This window comes from Mustela erminea, chromosome 18, assembly GCF_009829155.1.
Source record: "Mustela erminea isolate mMusErm1 chromosome 18, mMusErm1.Pri, whole genome shotgun sequence".
Lineage (NCBI taxonomy): Eukaryota > Metazoa > Chordata > Mammalia > Carnivora > Mustelidae > Mustela > Mustela erminea.
In genome coordinates, this window is record NC_045631.1 from 12,029,423 (window position 1) to 12,051,349 (window position 21,927).

The window sequence follows — 21,927 nt, forward strand, 5'->3', positions numbered from 1 at the left end:
AAAAAATCCCATTTTCCCATGTGATCTTTTGACTTGTCTATATCTTCCTGTTGTTCCCTTGTTAAAAAGTTGGGACGCCTGGGTGGCTCAGTTGGTTAAGCAGCTGCCTTCGGCTCAGGTCATGATCCCAGCGTCCTGGGATCGAGTCCCACATCGGGCTCCTTGCTCCGCAGGGAGCCTGCTTCTCCCTCTGACTCTGCCTGCCACTCTGTCTGCCTTCCACTCTGTCTGCCTGTGCTCGCTCTCTCTCGCTCTCTCTGACAAATAAATAAAATCTTAAAAACAAACAAACAAACAAACAAAAAAAAAACCTTACTGTGTGCTATTTTTATTGTCGTTAAATTGACATATTTGACAAATAACCTTAATTTTCAGTGTATAATAAAATGATTTAATGTAAGTATATATTGCAGAATGAATATGATAATATGTTTCATGAATATCTATCACCATAAAAATTTGTCAACCCTCCATCCCTGATTCTGGTAAGTACCAATCTAATCTCTGTATCTGTGAGGTTTTTGTTTTTGTTTTTGTTTTTTTAATTTTCTGGGTTTTTTTCGTACCCCATATAAATGAGATCATATGGTATTTGTCCTTCAGGGTCCATCCATGTTTTTGTAGATGACAAGGATTTCCTTTTTAAGGGCTGAATAGTATTCCATTGAAAACAGCAAAAATGTGGCACATCTCTACAAATATAATGGAGTACTATTCAGCCATAAAAAAGAAATCCTGGGGCAGCTGGGTGGCTCAGTCAGTTAAGCATCTGGCTCTTGGCTTCAGTTCAGGTCATGATCTCATGGGTTGTGGGATCCAGCTCCAGCACCCATTAGTCTCCTCGAGAGTCTCAACCTTTGCCCTCCCCCACTTGGGTGCATGCTCTCTATCTAATAAATAAATAAATATTTTCTAAAAAATAAAAAAAAGAAATCCTGACTTTTGCAATACTTAAGTGTCTTTCGGTACTTTTTTTTCAATGTTGTTCCACTGTCTTCTGGCTTCCAAGTTTTCCGATTTAAAAAAATACATCATTGTTCTCCTCTATATAATGTCTTATTTTTGTCAGGTGCTATCAAGATTTCCTCTTTATTATTTGTTTTTAGTAAATTGTGTTGTGCCTCATGTTTTCTTCACATTTATTTTTTTGTTTCTATTTTATTTTTAAGATTTTATTTATTTATTTGAGAGAGAGAGAGTGAGAGAGAGCACAAGAGGGGAGGAGGTCAGAAGGAGAAGCAGACGCTCTGCCGAGCAGGGAGCCAGAAGTGGGGCTCGATCCCAGGACTGGACCTGAGCTGAAGGCAGACACTTAACTGACTGAGCCACCCAGGCGCCCCTTCACATTTATTTCACTTGGGATTCAATAGCAGTTTCGAATCTGTACATTTATATCCTTAACCAAACTGGGGGAAATTTCTGCCATGATTTCTTCAAATACATTTTCACTCTCATATTCTCCCACCTCTCCTTTTGGGACTTAAATCACACGTACTTCAGGCCTTTTGATATGGTCTCACAGGTGTGTGAGACTCTGATCAGTTTTTCAATATTTTTCTTTGTTTTGATTAGATCATTTCAATTGATCTATTTTCAAGTTTACTTAATAGTTCACTGCTGCTGTTTCTGTCTTTTCATTCATTTCAAGGATACTGTCCTTTAATTCACCAAGGACAGTTATCATAACCACTTCGAAGTCCTCACCTGCTAATATTATTTTTATTTTTTTAAAGATTTTATTTATTTATTTGGCAGAGAGAGAGATCACAAGTAGGCAGAGAGGCAGGCAGAGAGACAAGGAAGCAGGCTTCCTGCTGAGCAGAGAGCCCGAAGCAACACAGGGCTTGATTCCAAGACCCTGAGATCATGACCTGAGCTGAAGGCAGAAGCTTAACCCACTGAGCCACCCAGGCAGCCCAACACCTGCTAATTTTGACACCTCATGCTTCTTAGGGTTGTTCACCACTGACTGTCTTACCTCTTGGCAATTAATCATATTTTCATATTTTTCTTCATATGTCAAATAATTTTGGATCGTAACTTGAATGTTATAAATGTTCTATTTCTTAAGTATGACTTTTGTTAAATACCTCCAAAGAGAGTTGATATTTTTGTTTTTAAAAGGCACTAACTTAGACTTTAACTCTTTCTTGGGCAGCAGCTTTAATCTCTGCTCAATTTTTTTTGTTCTACTTGGGTGGCTTGGAATTAGTCATGAGTGACTAAGTGGTCAAGGTGTAGTTCATGCATAGACTCTGGGGTCCCCCTTCTCTCTCCTCACTTTTCAGTGGTTTATTTTGTACTCTTCTTCTGCTTCCTCAGTCCAGAAAGGGGGGGGGGTCTTTTGTCAGAGTTTTAGCCTCCCTACATGGGTTTCTCCAAGTGTAGCCTGTCTTCAGTCTATAAGCCAGAAAAAATTAGATTACTTCCTTTGGGCAAATCCTGTCTTCCAAGGGTCTGCTCCCTCCTGAATCTGCTTGATTTGGTTTATTCTCTGATGTTTTCAGGTGCTTGTTTTTGTATCCTGTACAGAGATCATAGTTGTTATCAGAGGGATAATTCATGTAGGCTATTACTTGACCATCTTGGAAGCACAATTCCAGGGGTGTTTTAAATTCCTTTAAGATGGAAAACAAAAATTTAAAAAAATAGAGAGACTAACATTTTAGACTATGTCAGTCCCATGGATGGTGGGAAATATGGCTTACGGCAAATCCCTCACCATGTCAATTATTTTTGAAAATTGGCCGACTCCTACTCATCCTTTTATGCTTATGTAAGGCATACTAAACATCTCTGGATCCCCTTCACTATGACTGCGAGGCAGGGTTAAGGTTAAGGTGTCTTGGAATGTTTTCCTGTTACCTGGACTTTCCTTTATCTCTGCAATCTCATATTACTGTAATTGCCTGCTACTGTTGCTACTTATCCCACTACTTTGTGCGATTCTTTTTTTTCATTCAAGCAGAGTTGACACGCAATATTCCATTAGCTTCAGGCATACAACATAATGATTCCACAACTCTATCCATTATGCTATGGTCACCATCAGTGTAGCTACCCTCTGCCACTATACTGACCCTATTACAATACCACTAACTATTCCCTCTGCTGTAACTTTCATCCCCATGGCTTATCCATCCCATAACTGGAAGCCTGTACCTCCCATTTCCTTTCACTCCTTTTTGCACATCCCCTCCCATCTCCCACTCTCTTCTGGCGACCCCTACATTGTTGTCTGTGTTTATGGGTCTGTTTCTTTTTTGTCTATTCATTTTGTTTTTTAGAGTCCACATATAAGTGAAATCATATAGTATTTGTCTCTCTCTGTCTGACTTACTTCACTTAACCTAATACCTTCTTGGTCATCCATGCTGTCCCAAATGGTCTTATCCTTTTTTTTTTTTTTAAGATTTTATTTATTTATTTGACAGGACATAGCAAGAGAGGGAACATAAGCAGGGGGAGTGGGAGAGGACCAAGCAGGCTTCCCGCTGATCAGGCAGCCCACGTTGGGCTCGATGGCAGGATCTTGGGATCATGACCTGAACTGAAGGCAGAGGCTTAAGGACTGAGCCACTCAGGTGTCCTCTAACTCTTCTTCATGGCCGTAATACTCTACTGCGTATATATACCACATCTTTATCCATTCATCGTTCATCTTTAGCCAATCAAGTATTGATGGACTTCTAGGTTGCTTCTTATCATATCGATAGATCTATCGATATGATAGATATCATATCTATCATATGATATCTTATCATATCTATTATAAATAATGCTACAATAAGCAGAGGGGTGCATATATCCCTGAGTTAGTGTTATTTTCTTTGGGTAGATACCCAGTAGTGGGATTACTGGCTCCTGTGGTATTTGTATTTTTAATGTTTGAGGTACCTCCATACTGTTTTCCACAGTGACTACATCAACTGACATTCCACTCTGGGATTTTTTTTTTATTGAAGTATAATTAACATAAAATGTTATATTAGGGGGCACCTGGGTGTCTCAGTGGATTAAGCCTCTGCCTTTGGCTCAGGTCATGATCTCAGGGTCCTAGGATCCAGTACCGCATCGGGCTCTCTGTTCCGCAGGGAGCCTGCTTCCTCCCTTCTCTCTCTCTCTGCCTGCCTCTCTGCCTACTTGTGATCTCTGTCAAATAAATAAAATCTTTTAAAAAATGTTATATTAGTTTCACCTGTACAATCCAATTACTCAACAATTCTATACATTTCTCAGTGTTCATCAGTTTAAGTATATTCTTATTCCCCTTTATTTCACCCATGCACCCAACCCACCTTCCCTCGGGGATCCGCCAGTTTTTTTCTAAGAGTCTGAGGTTTTGGGGTTTGTGGGTCCCCCCCGCCCCCGCTTTGTTCATTTGTTTCTTCAATTCTGAGTGAGTGAAACCATATGGCATCCATTCTGGATTCCTCACAGTAGGATATGGTCTTAATCCTTTCCATGCCCTGCAACTCCCAGACAGGCCATAAACACGGGAAAGGCCGGGAGAGGCCTGCAGAGTCCCAGATGAGGGACTCCCGTCGCCGACACAACTGACAGCGAACCAGCACAGCACCGCCTGGGGTGGGAAAGCCCAGGTTACGGAACAGCACGGATCTGGAGGCTCAGAGAGACTGCACGGATTTGCAAGGCCCGGCCCGTTGCTCCGCCTCTTTGCGGCAGAGCTCAGGCCAGTGCAAACCGGTTCAGTGCCCCGACGGACTGTCCGCGTCGCCCAATCCTCCACTGCCCCCCGCCTCCGCAGTTCTCCGAGGGGACCGGGAAGGACAAGTGGCCAGCTTCCCGGGAGGCCGCTCTGAACCCCGCGGCCCGTACTGACAGCTAACTACCCACCCTGGCGTAAGCGCGGGGGCGGGCCCCGGCCGGCTGCACGCCTTCGCCCTGCGCTCGGGCGCGGATAGCCCCGCAGCCTCCCGGCGCCGGGTGTGGGGCGGCGGGGGCGGGCGGCAGGGGGCGGGTCCGGGAGCGGCTAGAGCCTGCGCAGTGCGGCGCCCGCGGCCGGCCGGGGATGACGTAACCTCCGCTTGCGGCCTCCGCGCCCCGCCCCGCGCCGCGCTCCGCGAACCGGGCGAGCGCTGCGCGGGCGGCGCCTGGCTGGCCGCCGCCTCCCCCTGGGCGTCCGCGCAGCCGGGTCTTTGTCCGCCGGCCCCGCGGCCGCCCGCGCTTTGTTCCCCGCGCTCGTCGGCTGGGGCGCGCCGCCGAGCAGCCCACCGCGCAGCGCTGGCGTCGTCCTCGTCCCCCTCGCCGCCCCCCGCGCGCGGCCGGGCCTTGCCCCCCATGGTCTCCCGGCCCGAGCCGGAGACCGAGGCCATGGACGCGGAGCTGGTGGTGACGCCGCCGGGCTGCTCGCACCTGAGCAGCTTCAAGGTGGACAACTGGAAGCAGAACCTGCGGGCCATCTACCAGTGCTTCGTGTGGAGCGGCACGGCGGAGGCTCGCAAGCGCAAGGTGCGACCCCCTCTCCCCCCGGGAAACTGCGGGCTGACCTAGGAGCCGGGGAGCAGCTCTTTTGCAGCGTTGCCCAGCAAGTGGGTGGGTGGGGGGGCTTCTGGGCCCTGTTGGGGGCGAGGAGGAGGAAGGGAGGGCTTGTTAGCCTCCTGGGGACCCTTCTCGGGCTGCGATCGCCGGCGGCGGGGGCGGGGGGGGGCGCCGAGAGAGCTCTTCTTTTCTTATTCCCTGCCCCCTTTCTTACCCTTCCCCCTTCCTTTACCCCTCCCCCTCCCCCTCCCCTTCGCCGCCGCCTCGGTCCTCCCGCGACCTCTCCTCCCCTCCCCCGTCTTCCTCCCCCGCTCCACTGCGGGGGTGGGGACGGAGCAGGGGCGGGGTTTGGGGCGGGTCCAGTTCTGGGGGTGGGCATGGGCGGCTCTAGGAAGGGGGCGGTTTTCTCCTCCGGGGTGGCGGTGGAAACCTGGTACTAAGGACGAAGGTGTCCGAGGTTCCAGCGCTAGGCGTCATCCAGGAACCCTTAGGAGCGGGGGAGGGTTCGGCGGGGGGCAGGGAATGGGGGCAATGAGAAGACTTAGAACAGAGAAAAGGGACAAAGACTCCGGGGCATGTTGGGTGGTTTGCTGTGGGTCGGTCCTCTGCCACCATACTGAGCACCCATTAATCTGGAGTGTGAATGAAGGCTTACCTGGGTCAGGGAAACGGAACCGTGTGTCGCGGCCGGGAGTTGTTGGGGCGAAGGTACAACTGTGTGGTGCTTGGGCAGAGCACAGCACGGGTTCTAGGGTCTGCAGGAGCAAATGCAGCGAGATGGCATCGCCCCGCCCCATTTCAGATCCGGACGTGGGTGGAGGGGGTGAGAGGTGCTGACTAGTTGGAAATGGAGCAAGTCGAGCCACCTGTATCTGGGAAAGCCATTTCGTTACCAGCACGATGTATTTTTGGAGAATTGTTTGTAGCTACGGAGGAGTGGATTTTTAACCCACTGAGCCACCCAGGCTCCCCATGGAAGAGTGGATTTTTAAAAGATCGGTTTGATGGGAAGGTTGGACGGTGGCGTGCCTTTTCCATTAAGAGGCTTTAGTAAGAAACTGATCACCTCCGTGAGACGTTGAGGAAATTACATTTAGCGTTACCATTTTCAGGTAACGTCCCATTAAGCTTACTAATGATGTGGAAGTCAGAAAGTAACGGTATTACCTGAATCTTGTTACAGTGTAACGCGATTTTGCAGTTCAGTGAGGCCGGAAGGTGTGTTACGCTCTTTCTACCTTGTAGCTTTTTTAACATCTTTTTTTTTTTTTTAACTAACATCCACTGAGATTGTAGGGATTGAGCAACCAATTTTCTTTCTTATTATTAGTGATGGTGTTGGGAAGCATTACCTCTTAGAATGAACTAAAATCAGAGATGAGTTTTGTTAAGATCAGAGGGAGATTCTTGCTAATGGAATCGTGTGGTCCTAAAAAAATACCGGGGCTGAAGCCGGTGGTCTTCGGGCGATAATCTTGTTACTGCTCCGTGTCTTTAGTGTATTGGTTTAGGTTTATATGGTGTGTGTAACAGTCCTCGCCACATTGGATTCCTAACTTTAGAAATCCCCTGCTTTTTTCTTCTCTCTCCCCTCCCCTTCCCCTTTAAATTTTTAACAAAGCTGAGTCAAGTTTAACCCATTATTAACTTGTCTTTGTTCCTAAAGGAAGGAATCACTTTTTCGTTTGCTGTAATGTCTTGGATTAATCCTTTAATCTCAGTTACTTAGTTTGGAAGCTGTTGAAGCACATCTCTGTTACTCACTTGAAGGAACTTGAGCTGTTGACAAGAGGTGGTGATAAATACTTACTTCAAGCTTCAGATCTGTCAGTGTCGCAAAACCTTCTGGTGGTATACCAGGCAGAAATCCTAATGCCCTTCCTCTTCTCTGCTCCAGATTTGGGGGGGCGGGTAATTTTTGTATCACTTGGTCCTGTGTAACTGTATGTCTAGCACTCTCTAGTGGCCCAGCCAAGGAAGAGCTGGTTTGACAAGCGGTTTAACAATGCACAATGCACCTTTCACCGCGTGTGGGATTCTCAGTAGGTCTGTAGGCTTAGTATATTTTGGTTTTAATAATATGAAGTCTTCTATTAAAATATTTCAATTTAAGTTGTAATTTCCGTAAATAAACAAAGGTGCCTTTTGAGGTTGAAGTCTCAGCGACAGTGTGACCACAGGAATGAAGCCTTGGATGACAGGAGAGCTTTCTCTTAAGTAGAAATGGGTTATGGTTTTTGTATCCACCTTTGATTCTTCTTTCGGTAGACACAGAGTAAGAAGAACATGATCAGATTTGTAACTTTCTGTTCACTTTAGCCTTGAATTGCAGTAGACTTGGGTACTACTGAATGTGAAAATGTTCCTATGTTCCCATGATTTAGGACTCTGTGCTGCCACAGTGGACCCTGCTTTTCTCGTGTGTGTTGAATATAGCAAATACCTTATCATTTTAGGGTTTGTGTGTGAAAAAGAAACTGACAATGAAAACATCAGGGTTTTACAGTGCTATCCGTTATTATGGCATAACAAAGTCTACATTGTATTGTGAACATAGAGATACTTGAGAGAACAGGAAATATTTTTAAAATAATCATTTCTCTTTTTTGAACTGTTTCTGCGACTCTAAAATTTTGCAGCAGCTTGTCCTCCAAAGTACAGCCCTCTTGGAACACCTGGGTGACTCAGTCAAGTGTCTGCCTTTGGCTCAGGTCATGATCCCAGGGTCCTGGGATCGAGTTCCACTTGGGGCTCCTTGCTCAGCGGGGAGCCTGCCTCTCCCTCTGCCTGCCCCTCCCCCTGCTTTTGTGTGGGCTCTTGCTCTCTCTCTCTGACAAATAAAGAAAATCTTAAAACACACACACTCGCACACACACACAGTCCTCTTTGTAGCTGTAGTAAGTACTTTTACCAGATACACTTTGACACAAATGAAGAAGAGTTGTCAAACTTCCTGTAATTCTGGATCATTGCGGATTTTGGTTTCGTTTGGTCAGTAACCTGGAGGATAGTAAACTGCCTTTGAAGGTTTCTATGTGAGGCACAAAATTTGGGGCCTAAAACAAGCTTTTGGTTAGAAATTCTTAGGGAAATACTTCGTTTGAGAAAGGAGCTAGAGAGAAGGAAACGTACCTAGGAAATAGTAAGTGAGAGGCCGGAGGGCTCTAAGATCCAGTAGTCTTACCTTACTTACTCCTAACATTTTGTTGCTTGACCTTTGTGGTCTTTGCACCACAATTTAAATGTGGAATGGGTACCCTTTGGAAGAAAGTAGAATGATTCCCTGTTTGTTTGGAACTCTCATTCTCTCTTTATCCCAGAGTCAGCTCTGAACCCTGGGTTTCTGTCTTGAGGAATGGAAATCATAATTGTCAAAAGGCAATTAAATAGTAGGTGTCACACAGCCAGATAATAAATATCTGCCTTAAAATTTAGATTACTAGTAGATGCCCAGTGCTAATTCTTACATGTAGGGTAATTAGAGCCTGAACACATACAGGAAGGTGTAAATAAGTCTAGATGCTTGTCAATCAGTCTTACTGAGGAAGAGTAAAATGCATTAATGAATCTGTGTATTTAAAAAAAAATTACAGAGGTGACAATATGAAGTTTTTTTCTTAAGGATTTTATTTATTTGTCAGAGAGTGAGAGCGCACAAGCAGGCAGAGAGGCAGGCAGAGGGGCAGGCAGAGGGGCAGGCAGAGGGAGAAGCAGGCTCCCTGTCGAGCAGGGAGTGTGATGGGGGCGGGACTCCATCCCATGAGCTGAAGGCAGCTGCTCAACTAACTGAGTCCCCCAGACCTCCCAATATGAATATATTCTTAATTGGTAAAGTAAAACACCTTATAGGCACATAGAATGTATACAGTGAGTCTTTTCTGACCCCAAACAACCACTGTTAAGATATGTTTGCTGCCTGGGTCTTCGAGATTTCTTTAAAAATTACAGGTTCACCTGGGTGGCTCAGTTGGTTAAGCATCTGCCTTGGGCTCAGGTCAGGATCCCAGCATGTGGAGCCGAGCCCAATGTGCATTAGGCTCCTTGCTCAGTGGGAAGCTGCTTCTCCCTCTCCCTCTGCCTACTACTATGCCTGCTTGTGGTGTCTCTCCCTCTCTCTCTGTGAAGTAAATAAATAAATCTTTTAAAAAATTACAAATCTGCATATAGAGCAAAGCTATGTGTTTCTATTTATGTAAACATATATGCTGTGTATCTTGTTTCCATCTTTCACTTACTGCCCACGCATACAGATCTGTTGAGCTGCGTCGTTAATATTCCATTGGATGCAAACAGTACTGTGTATTTTCTCCTTTCTTTCAAGCTTTCAGTTTGGAGGATTTACTAACAGTTTGTAAGACTTAAGCTTGGTAATCAGTTTAAAGAAGGAATACTCTTCGGCAAGTCATTTTTATGGATGTTTTTGTTTGCTGAGGGATCGAAATGTGATTTGTTGACTTAACATCAAACCTGAGATGTCTTTTAAAAGTGCACTTTTATTTATGGAAAAACATGGGGAGGGAGGTGGCGAAAAGGAGGCAAGTACAAAAACTTAAGTATGAAAGATTAAAGTTTATATATTTATTTATTTTAAATATTTCTTTATTATTTGAAAGCGAGAGAGAGCATGAGAGGGGGAAAGGTCAGAGGGAGAAGTGGACTGACTTCCTGCTCAGCAGGGAGCCTGAAGTGGGCCTCAATCCTGGGACTCCAGGTTCATGACCTGAGCGGAAGGCAGTCACTTAACCCACTGAGCTACCAGGTGCCTGAAACATAAAAGTTTAAGGTAGTATAATTCCAGAGAGTACAAGTGTAGTGCCCTTTCATTTTGAATCTTTACAAAGTGACAAACAAAAATCACTAGCCAGTGGACACTTGCCTCAGACAAGAGGAGCTCTTACAGTCAGGGTTGTACAAGTGTGGCTCAGGTGTTGGGCTGTTCTGTGGAAACGGAAGTCATTGCAGCAGGAAAATGGTCTGAGTTCTCTTGAGTCAGTGGTACTTTGCCATGTGTTTCAGAAAAAGATGTACTAGTCCAGGGTGTGCACTGTTCATGTCTTTTTAAAGTGCTGTTTTAGTTCTGGAGTCCAAGATCTATGCCTTCAGATCTGACTGAATCTCTTTGATTCATTTGAACTTTTTAGTAGATCATACTTGGGGGAAAACAGTTCTGCTGTTGGTGGCTTAGGCAGCATACCTGGAGTGACAGGACACACTGGGAGATCGTGAACTGAGAACCGTTAGATGTTCATGTGTTGCTGGCTTCACCATTGATTCATTCACCATTCATTCACTCAGCCTGGCACCTAACCATGATGTTGAGAATGCTGCTGAGCCCACTCCAGGTTTTTTGTTTCCTTCCTTCCTTCCTTTAAGTTCAGTTCATTTTGGGGGTATGTCTTTTTATTTTTATTTTTTTAAGATTTTTATTTATTTATTTGACAGAGAGATCACAAGTAGGCAGAGAGAGAGGGGAAGCCGGCTCCCTGTCAAGCAGAGAACCGGGTGTGGGACTTGATCCCAGGACCCTGAGATCATGATCTGAGCCGAAGGCAAAGGTTTAATGCACTGAAGCCACTTAGGCGCCCCAGTATATCTTTTTTTTAAAGTACCCTTTTTCCTTCTAACTTTGTTCTCTGGAGGAATTAGCTTCCGTTTTATTTATCAATGCCTTCAATCTCTCAAATCCTTAGAGCAAGATATACAATTCATACTAAGCAGGGGACAGGTCATTCCAAGTAAAAGTCCAGAATGGAAAAATATTTTCTTTTGAGATAATCATAGATTGACGTGCTATTGTAAAAAATAATTCATAGAGATCCCTGTACCCTTCACACAGTTCTCCCCAATGGAAACATCTTGCAGACTGTAATAAAATATTAACAATGTCCGTCTTTGATGACAGTGTACCCATTTTATTCAGACCACCCCCCCCTCCAGTCTCCCTGATTGTTAACCTCTTATTGTTACTTCGGTACCTTTTGTCACAACCAATGACAAAGCTTGATACATTGTTATTAACTGAAAGTCAGATCCCATTAGTTTTTCCCTGGTCTCCTTTTTCTTTCTCAGAATCCCATTCAGGATTCCACTTTACATTTTGTAGTCATGTCTCCATTGGCTCCTCTGGATTGTGACATTTGCTCACACTGTTTTGTTTTCGATGACTTTAGAAGCTTTGAGGCATCTAAATACCTATTGCTATTCTAAAATACCTATTGCTCAGTTATTTTATAGAACGACCCTCAGTTTGGGCTTGTCTGATTTCCTAATGGTTCATAGCTGTGGTTATGGGTTTTGGGAAGACCAGAGAGGTGTTGTGCCCTTACCAAGCTCTGTCAAGGGTGAAGGGGTCGACCCGACTTAGAAATACAGGTGGTAAGCTTGACCACGTGGCTGTCAACTTGCTCAACAGTAAAGTGACTCTTTTCTCCTCCTTTCCATAGTGTCCTCTTTGGAGCAGAGTCACTTGCACAGGTCACGCTTAAGGAGTGAGCAGTTATGCTCTACCTCTTGTGGCCAGGGTAACTACAGAAATTATTTGGACTTTTTCTATGAGAAATATCTGTCCTTTCTAGTATTTATTCAGTGTTTTGTGTTGGTATAGATTTACAGATATTTCATACTATGGGTTATAATCCAGTATTCTGTTTTGTTGCTCAGACTGTTCCAGCTTTAGCCAATGGGAGCTCTTCAGCTGTCTTCTCTGTCACTCTGACATACCCTTACCAGTGTTTGTTTGGTTTATTGTTGTTTTTGAGGACTTCCTTACTTTCTGGTACTGTGAGTTTCTAGGTTTATATTGTATATTTTCTGCCCTGGTGTTAGAATCTGCCATTTCTCCAAGGGGCCCTAGTTCCTTTTATTGGAGAATAGAGTTAGGATTTACGATTTGGGCCATGGCTATACCTGTTGATAACACTGATGTGGCTTCTCAGCCCTCAGGGGACAGAACTAAGAAACAAATGTGTGTATATAGGTTCATGTACACACGTCCGTGGTGGTTCATCCCCAGACTTACGAAACTAGACCTGAGTTAATAGTGATGTCTCCAACTCTAATCCAGTACTGTGTGGATCATTCTAGCCTTCTCCTTGTGCTTACCTGTAGCTTCTCTGAAACTGCCCACCATCCCCATACTTACGTGTTTTATTTCAGTTCACTTGTATAGTGGTATAGGGACAAGAGTAGTCTGCTGCCTGATGTGACACTTCCTCATATTGTCTATTCTGAATGATAAGTTCCTTTAAAAAGGCCCATGAAAGAGCACTCTGGCAGAGATAGTGGTTTTAGAACTGAGAAAGCTGTATAACCTTTATTATTTTTTACCAGTTTCAGGCCCAGCCCCAAATCTGTGTTTAATTCCTTATTAATTGAAGCTCCTGAACATAAGTGTTTGTCCTGTCAGTTCCTCTCAGATTTATTGTCTCTCTGCCAGCTTTTGTCATTTCTTTGGGTCTTAATGTCAGTGTTGGTCTCTGTGCGCACATAATTAATTTTTTTTTTTTTTTTTTGCTTTTGTTAATCTGTCTCACATCGATTTAAATCTTAGGCCCCTTGAAAGAATCTTGAAGGGTAGAGGGAAAATTTCCCCCTCCAGCAGTGGTTTCAGAACTGTTGCTCTTCCCTCCTTGGGGAGCAGTGTTCTCACCTGGCTTACATGTGGCTCCTTTTGCCTTTTGTTTTACACCTTACACTCATTTCCATGTTACTTAGGCATGTTGTGTCACACACTCTACATACATGGGCATTATCACATACGTTTATTTGTCATACAGTCATATTTTTGTGTCATGGCCTGCTTTGCATTCTGGCATCTTCTGACCGCCTAACCAGTTACTTACAGGTTTGCGTATATTATGGTTTCCCTTTGTGCTGTGAAAGTTAAGAAGTTTAAGTTAAACTCAGTGTTCAGGTACTGGGATGACCTACCTTAAGCAGATAGCTGAGGTTTGTTTCTTGCCGCTCACCTTATGTTGACAGATTCCTGCAGCGGAGAGAGAAATTAAGCCAGAATCAGTAGCTTTTATTACTACTTATCAGCAGCTCTGGTAAAAGACTTTGGGGAATAAAGTGGGAAAGGGAGGGTTAAATTGAGGGTTTAGGATAATCTGATCACTCCCTATACACAGTTACACTGACAGTTGGGAGGTGATGTAGAATTTGAATTGAGAATAGCCCAAGGGGAAGAAAAACTAGCCCAAGTCGGTCAGTACCGTGGGGATTTTGTCCTTGCTTTTGCCCAAAAGTGTGATTCACCTGGGTCCCCCCCAGTCTCTCTTGAGTGTCTCTAATTTCTCATTTATGATAATACTGTTTTATATTTACAAAGCATTTTGTATTCTTTAAAGCATTTTTCATACATAATTTCACTTGATGTTGGTACTCGCGATACACGTTTTAAGTCGGTGTGGCAGGTAGGTCTCCTAACCTGTGTAAGGGCACTGATGGGGAACACCAAATCTGGGCCTTGAAATTAGGTTACTTTGAGTGTGCAGTTTGTGCTCCCTCTGAATTATTCTGGAATCTTTTACAGCATCACCAAGTAATTCTCTAATCTCACAGAGAGCGACTATATGTTGTACAAATTAGAGTCAACTCGGACACTTCCTGGAGACAGTGTAAGATTGTACAGGTTAATGGTTCCAATCTAGAGCACTGCTCCTGCTTCACACACAAGTCTCAAGTCCAGACTGGCACCTGTGCTTGCAGCTGATTAGGACGCCTTCCTTGGATTTGGTCATTTGTTACAACGGTTCACAAAACTGGGGCACCTGGGTTGCTCAGTGGGTTAAAGCCTCTGCCTTTGGCTCAGGTCATGATTCCAGGGTCCTGGGATCAAGCCCCACATCGGGCTCCCTGCTCCTCAGGGAGCCTGCTTCCTCCCCTCTCTCTCTGCTTGCCTCTCTGCCTACTTGTGATTTCTCTCTCTCTCTCTCTCTGTCAAATAAATCTTAAAAAAAAAAAAAAATGGTTCACAAAACTGGGGCACCTGGGTGGCTCGGTTGAGTGTCTGCCTTCAGCTAGGGTCATGATCTCAGGGTCCTGGGATCGAGTCCCGCATCAGGCTCCCTCCTCAGTGAGAGTCTGCTTCTCCCTCTCTGCTCTGCCCCTGCCTCCTCTCTGCTCATTCCCACTCGCTTGCTCTCTCAAATTAAAAAAATAAAATAAAAAGGTTCACAAAACTCAGGGAAACATTTACTGTCGCTTACCAATTTATTGTAAAAGATACTATAAAGTATAAGATGAGCAGCCAGATGAAGAGGTACATAGGAAGGGGTCTGGGAGGGCCCTGTGCATAGCAGCTTTGGTCCAGTGGACTGGGGATACACCACACTCCAGTGCATATGAGGTAGGAAAGATGCTAGGGTTTGAAGCCAGTGGCCAAGAAAGAATTCTTGAAATGTCTTTGGGGCAGAAAGATGCTTTTATTAAAGCACAGGGACAGGACAGAAAAAGCTGTACTGGGGTCATGAGGAGTGGCCCATTATATACTTTCAAGGTGGCTGGGGGTTAGGGACAGCGTAAGTCTCTAAGGAATTTTGGAAGCAAGGTTTCTAGGACCTTGAGGGGTCTAGCTGTTGTTGGGAAAAGGTTATTTATTACCGTCTAATAAAACCTTAGCCTGGAGATCCTGCAGATGTAATATCTATGGGTCATATGCTTGCGGGATGATTGCTAATATATATTTTGGGGGGTAGAGATAAAGGAAATTTCCAAAGGAATTTTTTAAATTAATTAACTTATTTTTAAAGATTTTATTTATTCATTTGAAAGAGACAGAGACAGCACAAGCAGGAGGAGAGACTGAGGGAGAGGGAGAAGTAGACTCCCTGCCAAGCAGGGACCCCCTCCCACACCCCTCCCCACACACCATGTGACCCAGGCTTGATCCCAAGACCCGGGGACCATGACCTGAGCCAAAGGCTGACACCCGACTGAGCCACCCAGACACCCGAGGAATTTTTTTTGGAGAATGGGTGTGCCCTTATGCAGGAGCGGAGGGGAGGGTCAGAGGGGGAAAGGGAGAAGCAGACTCTCTGCTGAGCAGGGAGCATGACAGGGGGCTCCATTCCTGGACCCTGAGATCATGACCTGAGCTGAAGGCAGCTGCTTAACTGAGCCACCCAGGTGCCCCCAAAGGAATTTTTATATGTTAAAGTAGACTTAAAGGATCCTGGGGGTCAGGTGGCCTAAGATTGCCTTTTGCCCCTAGCAAAGTATTAACATTGAAGCACCTGAGTTCCTAGAGGAGTGTCACTGTTTCAAGGATTTTGTCAGTGGGCTGTGAAGTAGTAAGGAAATTTAATAATTTTTCTTCTGCCTTTGTTTCTTTCCCACATCACATGGATGCATTAACCAACCCAGAAGCCCTCTGAGCCCTGTCCTGTAGCATTTGTACGAAGGCTTCATTACATAGTTCTGATCGATTAAGCAGACACTGATTAGACTGTTAGAGAGGCATGATTGATTAAATCATTGGCGACTGGTGGAGGTTGGAGTGGGGCTGAGAGTTCCAGCTCTCTAATGGCCTGGTCGGCTCCCTGGCACCCTGACCCCATCCGGAGGCTCTCCAGAAGTCTTTCAAAAATCAGCTCATTAACATAAATGTCAGCCGTGTTGAAAGGGACTTGTTTGAATAACAAAAGACACGTTTATCAATAAGGTCACTTAAATTCCAAGGGTTTTATGACCTTTGTTCTTGGAACTTGGAAGGAAGACCAAACTGTGTATTTTTTCTTCCTTCCCAGTTGTCTCACTGTCCCTTTTGTGCTGGAGGGAGTGAACAGATCTATTGGAGCAGAGATTCCAAGACCCGACTGTGGCTTTCTGAGGTTGGGACATTTGAGGAGATAGTTTCATTTAAGTATTTGCCTCTTAGTGCCTCAGTTATGGAATACTTATTCCTGTCCCTTTTGCTCATACCAGAGTCTGTGATGGTAGAAGAGTATTTTGAGCCCTTGAAAAAGTCACTGAAGAGAATAAGAAACAATTAAACTTACCTCCTTAACAGTTGTCAGATGTTAATAGACTAGTGGTGGTGGGAAGTTGTGCGTTAGCTCTCAAGGTGCTGTGTTGTGGTTGTCGCTTTCTTTAAGCTGAGCTCAAAATTCATGGTACAACTGAATCATCCCTGACTTCATAGGCCCTGTCTGCCCCCGCCCCATCCTTCTTGGGGTGGGGAGGAGGGTATGAGAAGGAAGATCATAGAGATTAGGGTATCCAGGGAAATAGTATTAGGGCTGAATGAATGGACTTTTTCTGCATTTCTTACACTATGTAAGCTCAGAACTGTTCTCTTTTCTTTTTTTTCAAAGATTTTGTTTGACAGGAAGAGAGAGCACAAATAGGCAGACCAGCAGGCAGAGAGAGAGGTTGAAGCACGCTCTCCGTCAAGCTGGGAGCCCTATATGGGGCTGGATTCCAGGACCCTGGGACCATGACCCAAGTGGAAGGCAGAGGCTTAACCCACTGAGCCATTCAGGCGCCCCATTCTTTAAGTTTTTATTTAAAAGCCAGTTAACATATACCATAATACTAATTTCAGATCTATAATACGGTGAGGCAGTCCTTCCATACAACTCCCATGCTTATCACAAGTGCCCCCTTAATCCCCATCCCCCCACCCCTGTCCCTCTGGTAACCCCTGGTTCATTCTCTGTACTTCTCTGTTTCTTGGTTTGCCTCTCCCCCTGCCTTTGTTCATTTGTTTTGTTTCTTAAATTCCACACAGGAGTGAAATCATAGGGTATTTGTCTTTTTTTTGATTGACTTACTTCATTTAGCATAATCCTCTCTAGCTTTATCCATGTGGATGCAAACAGAACTGTCATTTGAGCCCTGTCTGCTTTTCCTGCCAGTAGAATCCTAGCTGTGTTTCAGGATTTCCTTGCAGGCTACTGAATCTACTTGAATTAATACATGGGAGAAAGGGATTTAATACAGAAATCCTTGCAAGAACTCCAGGAGCAGTAGACTCTGGGTAGAGTTTCTCGGAACCCCCGCCAGACTCCAGAATTCCGCTGCCTCTCCCGTCTAAGGCAGTGGCCAGTGCCGCCTCCCCAACAGGATGAGCTGAGGGAGGAACCCTGGCCCCCCTGTGCCTCTCCCTGGCCCATTCAGACCAGTAGTGTGTGGTGCACAGGTGTCCTAACCTTCCCAGTGTCAGTAGGAGCGGGTTAGAGTCCTACTAGCTAACGGTGAACTCCATAGTCTTTCCTGCAGCTGCTTTAACAAGTGACCACAAACGGGGCAGGGGGGCGGGCGCGGGTTAGAACAAGTACTGGAGGCCAAAGGCCCACAAAAGCCCCATTGGCAGGACCACGCCGTCCAGAGGCTCAAAGGGAAAAACAATTCCGGCCTGTGCCAGCTCCAGCCCCCCACCTTCCAGTGTCTGCCTCCTTCACCTGGCCTTCATTCCTTTGCCCAAGGTCTTTGTGACCTTCCTAAGGACACTCAGGCTGGCATTTAGGGCCCACCTCCCTAATCAAGCGTAATCTCATCTCAACACCCTTAACTTAATTACATATGCACAATTTCCCACTTAAGGTAACATTCTCAGGTTCTAGAGATTAAGATGGGGACACACCTTTTGGGGAGCTACTGTGAGCCCACTGCTAATCCCTAACACATGCAGGCACTGTCCTCAGGACACTGAAAAGCATGGAATCATTCAGTCCTGGTGGTAGCCTGTGTGAGGTAGAAAAGTCACCACTCAAAGGCAGGGAAAATCCTGTAACTTACTTGCTCGTATCTCACAGCGAGGGTGGTGGGAGCCGGAAGTGAGAACCAATGTTGAGTGGGTCACAGATCGGCCACAGCTGCAGGCAAGATCTTTAAAGAATTAACTGGAGCTGGCTGTAAGGAAATAGTGGATGTCTACCTAGTTATTTTCACTCGTACTTGGCAGGACTAAGCACTTGCCTTTATTTTATCATCCTAAGATTTGGTGTCAGACCTGCAAATGTGGGTACCGTGTCTACTGCTTCTCGGGAAGTCCAGGGTTATGCCCAGCCGGTCTGGGTTCTGTGCTCCACCTTCGGGGTCAGTGAACTCAGGACATAGATCTTACGAACTCCTCGTGGGAGTCAGTGATGGCTTGTTGTAGGATCTGGAGCTGTGCTGTCCTGAACTCCAGGCACTAGCCACGTGTGTTGTTTGTAATGACTTTGCAATAGAATAAAAAACCCAGTTTCCTGGTTGCCTGCATGACTTCTACCTGTAATGGACTGTGCTGATACAAATGACAAAGTCCGCGTCAGAGACAGATTCCAGCTCTCCGTGGTTAGTGTTTGGTTGGTTGGCGGGCTGCTCACTGACTGTTGGAGAATTGGTCTCACAGCTGTTGGCATCTGTCCGCTCAGTAAGAGCCCTTCAGGCGAGCGCTCAGCCGCCTCCGGAAGAGCTTCCTTGGTGTTCTTTAGACGTGTTGAACCTGGTCACCCAGAGGAGGAAGTGATGTCCGGACTCCTTACAAGCTTGCTTTGTTCTTCGGAAGAGCAGGTCTTCCCACTTGGAGTTAGTTCTCTTCTCCAGCTGAACTGAAGTCATACCCATTGTAAGAAACATTTGTCCTATAGAATTCCGTGGAATTTGAGCAGAAATTGTGTACAGACTTCTCAGAGTTCTCTCGTCCTCCTCAATCAGGTGTAGTGGTTCTCCTTTTAAATTGCACAGCATTTGGTTTACGTCTCTCAGTATGCCCGCAAACCGCATCTATTAGCGGTGTGTTTACTATTTTGTGTTACGGCTGTTTATCCCTCCTGTTAAGGCACACTCCTGGTGAGTTTTTGTAAAGTGAACGCACTCCTGTCCTTATGGACAGCACCCAGCACTCCACATTATGTCCCCTGCAAGCCCTTTCCAGCTGCCGCCCCATCTGCCCTTCCATAAACAGCTGGTGACCTTTGCCTGCCTGCCTCAGTACTTCGTATGACAGAAGCCTGCAGTGCGTGCTTCTCTGTGGCTGGCTTCCTCTGTGTTCGCTTCTTGGATTCGTTCTGCTGTGAGTTCCTTTGCTGCTCTGGTCATTCCACTCACTGTCTATACCACAGTTTCCACAGTTTATTCTTTCTGCTTCTGCCGAATATTTTTATTTTCAGGTTTGGGTATTACAGGTATGTGTCTTCTGGTGTCCTCAGTATACGCACTTCTCTCATGTGTGTCAGTTTCTTTGGGGGGTGTTAAGGTTTGGATGAGGTGGTGCTTGTTGGCCAGAGTTCTCTGTTCTAAAGGTAACCTTTTCTCTTTTAATCAACAAAAGTAGTCTCTGGGGTGATACTTTGAAACTAAATATCCTCTGCTCCATTATACAGACTTCCAGACATATGTAGACACATACACCCATGTACACATGCATATAAGAAATTTAATGTATTTTTGGGGGTGCCTGGGTGGCTCAGTGGGTTAAAACCTCTGCCTTCGGCTCAGGTCATGATCCCAGGGTCCTGCGATCGAGCCCCGCATCGGGCTCCCTGCTCAGCAAGGAGCCTGCCTTCCCACGCCCCCCCCCCCCCCCCCCCGCCTGCCTCTCCCTACTTGTGATCTCTGTCTGTCAAATAAATAAATAAAATCTTAAAAAAAAAAAAAGAAAAGAAATTTAATGTATTTTTTTATTGAGGTGAAATTCACATAAAAATTAACTTTGAAATGAACAAGTCACTGTGTTCATGATGTTGTACGATCATCACCCCACATCTGCCAAGTTTCAGATCACTTTTTTTTTTTTTAAGATTTTATTTTTAACTGATCTCTGCACCCAGCATGGGGCTTGAACTCAACCCTGAGATTAAGAGTGGCATGGTCCTCCTACTGAGCCAGCTAGGTGCCCCCAGGTAACTTTTATTTCCTCCCCATTCTCTCTTCAGTCCTTGGTGGCAGCCTCTGATTTCTCTTCTGTCTCTACAAAGAACTAATATTCTTCATATTTCATGTGGATGGAATCACACTACATGACTTTCAGTGTCAGCTGCTTTCACTAGCTTTATGTTCTCAAGGTTCATCTGTATTGTTGCGGTTTCAGAAGTTTATTCCTTTTTTATGGCTGAGTAATACTCCATTGTGTGGATATACTATATTTGCATATTCGTTCGTTTATTGATGGAAATTTGGGCTTTTTCTTCTCCCTTTTAGCTATTGCAAATGACCCAGTACTTTTCTCTCTGTGGTTTTAGCATCTGGTGATCATTGCCTGAATCCATTATTACGGTGTGGATTAGAAAATGAAGATTTTGCGTGTGTATTTTTGTCTTTCCTACTACATTGATTAGATGGAATTCTCTGGGAAGAAGACCATTAAGACACTGTGTGTGTGTGTTTGTGTAGTATTAGTAATAGAATGGACTTGAGAATTCTTTTTTATTTAGTATATAGTCTGTTCTTGTTGTTACTCATTTGTATGCTCAAATTGTACCAAAATTGTCTAGTGGGAATCCCTTAAGTGGGCTCCCATTGTTCCTCACGTGTCTCTCTCGGTGTTGGACTCAGTGGCTTATAAGAGGTATCCATTTATGTTCAGCATGAATTAATTAATTGTTCGTGGTTAGGGTATGTGGCAGGTCATTGGTGTTTATGGATAATAGATTCATGACCTGTATCCATGGTGAACGTGCGAGGGGAGCTCCAGTTAGTAAAATCTAATGTGTACCTTAACATGAGTATCGAGCATGGGCTTTATTTATTTATTTATTTATTTACTTGAGAGAGTGTGTGTGCACATGTACACGCATGCGGGGGGAGAGGGAGAGAGAGAATCCCAGGCAGATTCCACACCTGGTGCAGAGCCCAAGATGGGGTCAGTCTCACGAGAGATCACGACCTGACTTGAAATCTAGAATCAGATGCTTAACCGACTGAGCCACCCAGGTGCCCCCACCATGGGCTTTATTTAAATGAAAAATACCTAGCTGAAGTGTGAGTATGTGTGTGCATTTATTTGTATTTGAGGCTTTCTTCCCCTGACCCGGTGGCATCGGGGCATGATCAGTTTCTGTGTTTTCAGTTGGAGCTCTCTGCTTCCTTACAATTGCTGCAGTGTTTGTGCAGCTGAGTTCTGGAGGATCTTTTTCCTCAGGCAGGTTTCTCTTTCATGAAATTCTGCACAAGAACGGGTGATACATTTTTACATTGAAAGTTCAAGGCTTAACTTTTATCTTTTTAAAAAGCTTGATCTGGGTTTTGGGGCACCAGGCTGGCTCTGTTGGCTGAATGTCCAGGTCTTGATTTCAGCTCTCTTTGTGAGATCGAGGACCAAGTCGGGCTCCGTGCTCAGGAGCATGAGCTTGAGTCTGCTTGAGGATTCTCTCCTTTTGCCCCTACCCCCCCCCCAGTAATTTTTTTTTTTTAAAGTTCTTTTGTGTTTTAAGGCAAAATTGTGTTAGTTATGTAATTATCCAATAAACTTACATTTTCAAGGTAATCGTACTCTGG

The 21,927-nt window shown here is 45.1% G+C and overlaps 1 protein-coding gene across 1 annotated transcript in view; it reads left to right on the forward strand.

Annotated features, from left to right (window-relative positions):
* The first annotated feature begins 5,063 nt into the window (after positions 1-5,063).
* Positions 5,064-21,927, forward strand: part of USP22 (ubiquitin specific peptidase 22) — a 44,106-nt gene continuing 27,242 nt past the window's right edge. Inside the window, exon 1 of the mRNA XM_032319677.1 lies at positions 5,064-5,472. Within this exon, the coding sequence (XP_032175568.1) occupies positions 5,302-5,472 (171 nt within the window). The 5' untranslated portion in view covers positions 5,064-5,301. The remainder of the gene's footprint in view (positions 5,473-21,927) is intronic.